General features: G+C 48.9%; 1 protein-coding gene across 1 annotated transcript; it reads right to left on the bottom strand.

Annotated features, from left to right (window-relative positions):
- Positions 1-836: 836 nt before the first annotated feature.
- On the bottom strand, positions 837-9836 carry LOC144951682 (plasmolipin-like). Its single transcript, XM_078881976.1, has 4 exons — positions 9711-9836; positions 7930-8103; positions 5048-5167; positions 837-1008 (listed from the first exon to the last, which is right to left on the bottom strand). Exons 1-4 carry the CDS (start codon positions 9834-9836, stop codon positions 865-867), a joined length of 564 nt encoding a protein of 187 aa, XP_078738102.1. The 3' UTR covers positions 837-864.
- Positions 9837-10133: the final 297 nt, after the last annotated feature.

The raw sequence follows: 10133 nt of genomic DNA, 5'->3' as shown, positions 1-10133 counted from the left end.
TAGCACTAGCCCTAACCTAGCCCTAACACTATCCCTACCCTACACTAGCCCTAACCTAGCCCCAACACTATCCCTACCCTAGCACTAGCCCTAACCTAGCCCTAACACTATCCATCCCCTAGCACTAGCCCTAACCTAGCCCCAACACTATCCCTACCCTAGCACTAGCCCTAACCTAGCCCTAACACTATCCCTACCCTAGCACTAGCCCTAACCTAGCCCCAACACTATCCCTACCCTAGCACTAGCCCTAACCTAGCCCTAACACTATCCATCCCCTAGCACTAGCCCTAACCTAGCCCTAACACTATCCATCCCCTAGCCCTAACACTATCCCTACCCTACACTAGCCCTAACCTAGCCCTAACACTATCCCTACCCTAGCACTAGCCCTAACCTAGCCCTAACACTATCCCTACCCTAGCACTAGCGCTAGCATAGCCCTAACACTATCCCTACCCTACACTAGCCCTAACCTAGCCCTAACACTATCCCTACCCTAGCACTAGCGCTAGCATAGCCCTAACACTATCCATCCCCTAGCACTAACACTAGCCCCACCCTACCACTAGCACTAGCCCGAGCATTGCCCCAACACTGGCTCCAACACCAACCCTCGACTAGCCCGAGCACGAGCCCCAATGCCAGCGGGAAGGAAAGAAATAAAGTCACAACTGTTGTTAAAACACCGTATATGAACGTTACCCCTAATACTCACACATCATGATAGCACAGACAGCACAAACACACACAGCACACACCATCAGAGCGCACAGTACACATCACAAATCATCACCGCAGCACACACAGCACACACACATCATCTGGCTCTGGAACAATCACCATCACCCCTCCTCCCCCTGGTCACTGCTGGTATGGTGCTGGCTCGTTGCTGATGCCGTGGCCACTGCTGCTGCCCGTGGCTCCCGAGTCGCCTCCACTCTTCCACTCGAGCCAGCCCAGGTAGGAGCCAGCCGCGTACAGCAACGTGCAGAGCAGGGCGAAGAACTGCGTGGCACGGGCGGGGTGGGTGAAAGAGCGTTAGAATGAATAGGCGGAGTGAATGAATGGGTCAGATGGTGGGTGGGTGGGTGAGTATGGTTCCCCTCCTACTGGTAGGAACTTCCTGGTTACACCAGCCCACAGGGGATTATTGTGTCCGTCCGTCCGTCGTGCAGGGAGGGGCTGGGTGGGGAGGGAGGGGCTGGGGAGGGAGGGGAGAGTGGGGAGGGGCTGGGTTGGGAGGGGCTGTGTGGGGAGGGTGGGGAGGGGCTGGGTTGGGAGGATGGCGGAGGGGCTGGGTGGGGAGGGTGGGGCTGGGTGGGGGGTGGGTGGGGAGGGGCTGGTCACCCCGTGGTGCCCTTATAAAACTCAACGTTTAACCTACTCACGCCGGCTTGTGCCCGCCCTCACAGTCGGGCATTTTTGCGGAATACACCACGCCGCCGTTGACCCTGGCCATTGACCGAGCAACCCAACGTTCCTACCAGCTCCCTCCGCAGGACAATGTGTTTTAGAATGACGGGAGGGAGGGGAGTGGGGGGGCGTTAGAATGAACGAGTGAATGAATGAGTGACGAATGGGTGAGTGAGTGGTCCACTCTTTTATTCTGATATCACGGGAGTGGGGGGCGCGTTGGAATGTGAATGAATGAATGAGTGAACGAATGAGTGAATGAATGAGTGACGAATGGATGAGTGAGTGGTCCACTTTTTAGGATGACGTCACGGGAGGGAGGGGGAACGTGAGAATGAATGAGTGGGAGTCCCGGTGGCTAGGAGATGTTAGCTACCTCGCCTGATATGTAGAAGGTCGTAGGTTCGATCCCGACCCTGACGATGCCTGCTGCTGTATATTCGGAGTCTGCGTCTCTCTCTCTTCCCGTGGTCGCGTGGATTTTTCTCTGGGCTCTCTTCCTTTTTTACACGCTTTTATTTAACTCTGTCTGTTGTTGTCGTTGTTGTTGTCGTTGTTGTTGTCGTTGTTGTTGTCGTTGTATCCTCAAATCTTGTAACTCCATTTTAACCCACTTCCCAATGTGGTATTGACTGCAAACTTGGTATACTTATGTCATACTGATGACAATACTATATTCTATCGTAAAAAATATATATATATTTTTTAAGCATTATTTTTTATATGTTATGTTTCGGCTTGGGTCTAATTTGTCCACGCTCAACTGACGTTGGCTGTAATTGGCCACAGTCCATTACGTTATGGCAAGCTTCGGGGCCACTTCCTGGAGTCGTGGAGTTCTGCCATTACTCGTACGGTACATTTCATGAAAGCGTGTTTAAAAAAACAGTATTTTTAAATATTACTTATTCAGTCCACATTTAGAATCGGCATTACGCGTTTCGAAAGTATTTGGCTGCTGCAATGAATGTCCACGTGATGATGACGATGATGATGATAAGCCACTTCGTTGAGCTTTCAATTGTGATGGGCCACGTCGCTTCTAAAAAAAGAACTACACACAGCTCAGTGGGGCCTTACGTGGGAATATTAAAATTGTTCAATTTAGTTTTAAGTGTTAGTTTTAATAACACATATTTGATACATGTTAACCTTCTCCAAGTCGTAAAAGCGGAAATTAAATAAATACCCAGACAACGCTCCAAATCAAGTTTGAACACTGTATCCTTCACATATCCGTCTGTCCACATAGCCAATAATACAACCCATTACCCCATGGCCTTCTGGGAGTGAATCATTTCACAGCACAACTATGGACCCGGTTTGACACGCGGTGCGTCATCCAGAGAGTTGCTCGCTTGAATCGTTGCTGGTGAACTGTCGATCTTACAGATGAGGACCCTTCCTATCTTTACGACATGGCGCTTATGCCGGCTCGATGCACTTTGAGGCCACGTGAAGTGTCGAAAGCCCGCTGGCAGGAGGTCACGGGACAGACCCAGCAGGTGCCATGGAGTTGACTGATTGAGATGACCGGCAGATGCACCACCAGCTGTCCTCCCCACTGTGCCAACTCCCTGCGTTTTATCCGCTCGGCGCCCCGCTCGTTGTTGTGAGCGGCGCGCTCTCTGCCCTCGGCTGTTGCCGGAGGGCGACTGCCTCCAACTGCCCAGTAGCGTCCTTCACGAGCCTCCTCCTCAACAGAGGCTCTTGACACGCTAGTTGTCAGCCAATCAGCTCCACATCATTCTCTACCGCATGAGTCAATCTCTTCCCCAGCACATGCCACTCACTCACCCATCAGATTCATCTCTTCTCCAGCCCATACCACTCACTCACTCACCCATCAGCTTAATCTCTTCCCCAGCACATGCCACTCACTCACCCATCAGATTCATCTCTTCTCCAGCCCATGCCACTCACTCACTCACTAACCCACTCACCCATCAGCTCCATCCAGCCCATGCCGTGCTCGTTTAGCACCCTCTATCCGACCAAACAGAAGCTGCTTGGACACTCACAGAGACCCATAGACCCAAAGAAACCCATACTCATAGAGACCCATAGACCCACAGAGACCCATACTCATAGAGACCCATAGACCCACAGAGACTCATACTCATAGAGACCCATAGACCCACAGAGACCCATACTCATAGAGACACATAGAACCACAGAGACCCATACTCATAGAGACCCATAGACCCACAGAGACCCATACTCATAGAGACCCATAGACCCACAGAGACCCATACTCATAGAGACCCATAGACCCACAGAGACCCATACTCATAGAGACCCATAGACCCACAGAGACCCATACTCATAGAGACCCATAGACCCACAGAGACTCATACTCATAGAGACCCATAGACCCACAGAGACCCATACACACAGAGACCCATAGACCCACAGAGACCCATACTCATAGAGACCCATAGACCCACAGAGACCCATACTCATAGAGACTCATAGACCCACAGAGACCCATACTCATAGAGACTCATAGACCCACAGAGACCCATACTCATACAGACCCATAGACCCACAGAGACCCATACTCATCGAGACCCATAAAACCACAGAGACCCACAACAACCCACAGAGAGCCATACTCACACAGACCCATAGACCCACAGAGACCCATACTCATACAGACCCATAGACCCACAGAGACCCACAACAACCCACAGAGACCCACAACAACCCACAGAGAGCCATGCTAAAACTAAACTATTGAAGGCCCACTTCCCACTCTTTTTCAGAAGCGACCTGGCCACAATAGTTCAACGAAGCGGCGTATCATCACGTGGACATTCATAGCAGCCAAACACTCTCTAAATGCATGATGTTGATTCTAAATGTGGAGTGAAAAAACCGGAGGACCCGGAGAAAAATCCACGCGACCACGGGGAGAGAGAGAGACGCAGACTCCAAATATACAGCAGCAGGCGTCAGGGTCGGGATCGAACCCACGGCCTCCTGTAGACCAGGCGAGGTAGTTAACATCTCTACTCTTTGGTTCTTTCGGTAAAGTCACGTGGGTATAAAATAAAATAAATCACGACGTTTCGGGCGCAACACAAGCGTCCATCATCAGGTGGGAAAGCATGGTCTGCTGCTGCTGAGGCAGACTGTTGTAAAATGTTTGAATAGGTGTAGCCCAAGGGTCGTAAAGAAGTGGCCGGGGCTAGTGATGTTAACGTGAGAAATTAGCATGATGTTAATGTGAGAGATTAGCATGATGTTAATGTGAGAGATTAGCATCATGTTAATGCGAGAGATTAGCATGATGTTAATGTGAGAGATTAGCATGATGTTAATGTGAGAGCTTAGCGTGATGTTAATGTGAGAGAATAGCATGATGTTAATGTGAGAGATTAGCATGATGTTAATGTGAGAGATTAGCATGATGTTAATGTGAGAGCTTAGCGTGATGTTAATGCGAGAGCTTAGCATGTAACTGTAAGAAAGAAAAGCGGCCTCCTAAACGAGGGCACGGAAGTGGCTATGTTAATGTGTCGCCACTAACAGCACTTGCCCCCCAACAGTCTGGCACAGGCTACACGTTGGGAGATCTTTGTCTTTGTCTCTGACGAGGGGACTGGTCCGTGTCGCCCGCGACATCTACCGTCGACGCTGCCCAACGGTTGTAGATGAAAGGAACGCCCGAAGCCAACTGCACCGAGGCTGCGTCCGTGATGAACGCCGTCAGATACATGACAGCCGACAGGGAATCCAGGCACAGGACCTGTACGAGCCACACACACAGGCACACGCGCACGCACAAAGATCCATCCCTGTAGCCTGTAACAGACTGTTTGGGCAAGTGCTGTTAGTTTATAGCACCACAGAGAGTGGGTGGTTTATTCCACTATTTCCCATGGCAAAACCTGAACATGCAGTAGACTATTGTTTGGGTCTTTCAGTAAAGTCACGTAGATAGGTTCAAATATATAAAAAAAAATATTGTCATTGTAGTGCGTGTTTAATGTGGCGCTGCACTCTGATGTTGTAGGAGAAAACATTTATTAAAAAGTAAATTTAATTAAGTAGAACGTGTTGTCTATATTTGTTTAAAGTTGCGCATTTTTACGTGACGTCACATTTCTCAAACCCCCCCCCCCCCCCATCGTCACACATCGTCACAAATGTCTGACCCCCCCACCCCCCCCCTAGGTGCGTGACGTCATTTATGGACGGCCCCTAAGTGTGTGTTGGCTTAAGATGACGCAAATCGGGGTATTGCTGTCCAAGTAGTCCTCGACTTATGAACGAGCTCCAATCATGAGACACCTCCGTTCGTAAGTCGAAAAGTTCGTAAGTCGGAACACAACAATAATACACGACTATAGTTTAATGTCCATAAAGTCAGTGTTATGAAATGTGTTACGGTTCAATGAAAAAGGGAAGCATTGTTAAACTCATAAACAATGAATATTGTACATTTCCATGTAATACTCCGATAAATACTATGTAGTAAATAACAAAAATAAATAAAGTGACGTGAAAACAAACTTACCTTGAGTCCCGATGCTGGTTTGCTTGTCGGAAGGGGGGCAATGAGTAACCACAATTGCACACACACACACAGAGACACACACACAGACACACACACAAAGAGACACATACACACACAGACACACACACACAGAGACACAGACACACACACAAAGAGACACACACACAGACACACACACAGACACACACACACAGACACACACACAAAGAGACACACACACAGACACACACACAGAGAGATACACACACAGACACACACACACACAAAGAGACACACACACAGACACACACACACAGACACACACACAGACACACACACACAGACACACACACACACACAGACACACACACAAAGAGAGACACACACAGATACAGACACACACACACAAAGAGACACACACACACAAAGAGACACACACACAGACACACACACACAAAGAGACACACACACAGACACACACACAAAGAGACACACACACAGACACACACACAAAGAGACACACACACAGACACACACACAAAGAGACACACACACAGACACACACACACAAAGAGACACACACACAGACACACACACACAAAGAGACACACACACACAGACATACACACACACAAAGAGACACACACACAGACACACATACACAGACACACACACACAAAGAGACACACACACAGACACACACACACAAGGAGACACACACACAGACACACACACAAAGAGACACACACACACACAGACACACACGCACACACAAAGAGACACACACACAGACACACACACACACAAAGAGACACACACACAGACACACACACAAAGAGACACACACACAGACACACACACACAAAGAGACACACAGACACACACACATACAAAGAGACACACACACACAGACACACACACACAGACACACACACAAAGAGACACACACACACAGACACACACACACACAAAGAGACACACACACACAGACACACACAAAGAGACACACACACAGACACACACACACAAAGAGACACACACACAGACACACACACACACGGGGACACGCCCACGTATACAAAGACAGGCAACAATGACAAAGATCCCCCGTATAGCCTTAACGGATTGTAGGGGCAGGCAATGAGTGAGGGTTGGGTGGCCAGCGCCACGCCAGTGGCGATGTTTATTAGTCACCACACCAGGCACACATTTGAAGCTGAGTCTACCTAGTGGAGGCCCAGGACACCACACACACACGGGGGCATGTGCGTGCATGCACACACGCACGCTCACTTTCAAACACAAACACACAAACGTGCGCACGAGCACACACACACATGAACACGCCCTGCAGGAGGCTGTGACTCATGAAATCTCACAGAGGATCGCTCCACTGAACAAAATAGTGACGTGGTTCAGTTTGCAGGAGCGAGTTCGCACAGTTGATGTAAATAAAATGTCTTGGAAGCTGGTTCATCAGTTGAGGGTTTTCATAAGTGTGGGTGTTCATATGTGCAGGTGTTCATAAGGACGGGTGTTCGTAAGTGTGGGTGGTGTTCATAAGTGTGGGTGGTGTTTGTAAGTGCAGGAATTCATAAGCATGGGTGTTCGTAAGCGCGGGTGGTGTTTTATTAAGCAAGGGTGTGCATAAGTGAGGGTGTTTGTAAGCGTGGGTGTTCGTAGGCGCGGGTGTTGTTCTTAAGTGCGAGTGGTGTTCGTAAGTGCAGGAATTCATAAGTGAGGGTGTTTGTAAGTATGGGTGTTCATAAGCATGGGTGTTCGTAGGCACGGGTGTTCATAAGCGCGGGTGTTGTTCGTAAGTGCAGGTGGTGTTCATAAGCGTGGGTGGTGTTCGTAAGTGCGGGGTGTTCGTAAGCGCGGTTGTTCGTAAGTGCGGATGGTGTTCGTAAGTGTGAAAGTTGTTCATAAACGCGAGTGGTGTTCGTAAACGCGAGTGGTGTTCGTAAGTGCGGGTGTTGTTGTTCGCAAGTCGAGGACTGCATGTAACTCACAAACAATGGCCAGGACACGCTGAGGCAGTGCACGGGCAAGGCGAACGACTGGTAGGCAACGAGGAGCAATGTCACGACCCAGCAGAAGACGGTCACGAACAGCACCCACTTGTACGCGGCGAAGACCGAGTAGGGGGTGGAGGCGACGAGGGACCATGCCAGCAGTCCGCAGATCTGGACGATAGCAGAGGACAAACAACACAAAGTTTTCCCCCACCGTTGTATAGCCTGTAACAGACTATCCATATTCTTGGTTCTTTCGGTAAAGTCACGTAGAATGAGTTTAACACGTAGGCTTTCGCGACCAATGTTATTCATAATCAACGTTTTTGGGTTTAGATCGCGTTACTTATAAATGTGTCGTAACCCTCCACCACCCGACACGGCCAATCAGTAAAAAAGTGTCACGTTGACAAAAGACAAATAGTTCACTGCTTTAGCCCACCGGTGTGTTGAAGCGTGAAACCACAACATTTACAATTTGAGTACGACGTTTCGCTGGTAATTGCATCCAGCAACGTGACACTTTTTTACTGATTGGCCGTGTCGGGTGGTGGAGGGTTACGACACATTTATAAGTAACGCGATCTAAACCCAAAAACGTTGATTATGAACACGTAGAATGACTTTACCGAAAGAACCAAGAAGATGAATCCCTGCAGTCACGAAAGCTTTAAATCGAAATTTAGACTATCCATAGTAAAGGTTTGTTTTTGCATTAGATCGTGTATATATGAATGTCGTTAAACCCGCCACCACCCGACACAGCCAATTGGTAAGGTTTGTCACATAAGCAAATCATGCCAATTATTTCTGAGTTCGGCACTAACCGGCGTGTTGGAGAGTAAACCCACAACATTACAATTCGAGTACGAGGTTTCGCCAGTAATTACTGTGTCGAGTGTTGGCGGGTTTAACGGCACATTGACATTTACGCGATCTAGCCCAAAAAAAATCTCTATTAGGATAACATTGCTTCGGAAAGCCTATGTGTTAATCTGTAAAATACTTTTGGGGGCAAGTGTTGTTAGCGAGCACCTATGAAGGCTGGAACGGTACATACACACACACACAAAAAGACAAAGAACCACGTACTCATATGAGGCTGAGTCGACCTAGGAGAGGCCTATGACCGGTTCAGATTATTGTCACTGGTGTTAGTGGCCATGAGCAGGGAATCGGTTCGCCCGGTTAGGAGCGCACCACTACACTTACTGCTCTGCTCTTTAATAACAACAACTGCCATTCCCTACTAATTGGTGGTGACATCAACACAGCGGCTGTGCCAAGCTATGCACACTTTAAGGCCACGTGAAGTGTCGAACGACCATTGGCAAAAGGTCACGGGACAGACCCAGCAGGTGCCATAGGTTGACCAAATGTACCAGCTGTGCCCCCTTACTGTGCCATCAACTTGCTCTGTTGTGAGCGTCGTTCCTCTGCCCTCCATTGTTGTTGGAGGGCGACTGCCTTCAACTGCCTTGTAGCATCCTTCACGCGCCTCCTCCATAGAGGCCGATCTTGACACCGCTGGTACTAGTCTTCAGCAAGTCCACTTAGCTCCACATCTTTCCATACTGCATCAGCTCCATCTCCTCTCCAGCCCGTGCAATGCCCGTTTAGCCTCCATCTATCTGGCCAACACTACTGGCTCCACTCCTATACACGCACACACACACACTCACTTTTACACGCTCGGTCCCATACACACGCGCATGCATCCACTTACTCACTCACTCGCACACACACAAACACACGCACAGGTGAAAAAAACCTCTCACCAATTCGCCCAGAGCAATTGTGCCGAGGAGTGAACGTAGGTAGGAGAAGTTCAGGCTCGGAAGGAACACGGAGCCTGCGCCCTGGTGCTCAGGCCGAGTGCTGCCGTCGCCATTGTTGTCGGCCATTTTTGTTTCAACCTTCCTGAAAATCAGACGAAAGTCTCCCCTTTCAAAGTGGGATTAGCACAATGAACGCAGATAATAACAAAAGTAATAATACTTTATAAATAGCCCTTAAGCAATGGTTTTCAGGGAGCTAGTGTTTAAAGGCATTGGTGTGGCTCCCCTCTCGTTTATAGCACCACAGAGAGTGTGTGGTTTATTCGACTATTTCCCATGGCAAAACCTGAACATACAGCAAACTATTTTTTGGGTCTTTCAGTAAAGTCACGTAGATAGGTTCAAATAAAAATAAATAAATAA

The sequence above is a fragment of the Lampetra fluviatilis genome, chromosome 63 (genome assembly GCF_964198595.1).
Source record: "Lampetra fluviatilis chromosome 63, kcLamFluv1.1, whole genome shotgun sequence".
Taxonomy (NCBI): Eukaryota; Metazoa; Chordata; class Hyperoartia; order Petromyzontiformes; family Petromyzontidae; genus Lampetra; species Lampetra fluviatilis.
Note: the sequence above shows the minus strand (reverse complement) of the source record. Positions and strands in the feature narration are given on the sequence as shown.

What these genes read in the sequence shown, in the direction of transcription:
- LOC144951682 (XM_078881976.1), bottom strand. Translation starts at nt 9,836, where the DNA reads ATGGCCGACAACAATGGCGACGGCAGCACTCGGCCTGAGCACCAGGGC. An exon ending in CAATTGCTCTGGGCGAATTG is followed by an intron (nt 8,104 to 9,710) that starts GTGAGAGGTTTT and finishes GCTATCGTCCAG; the next exon opens with ATCTGCGGACTGCTGGCATG. An exon ending in GCGTGTCCTGGCCATTGTTT is followed by an intron (nt 5,168 to 7,929) that starts GTGAGTTACATG and finishes TGGCTCGTACAG; the next exon opens with GTCCTGTGCCTGGATTCCCT.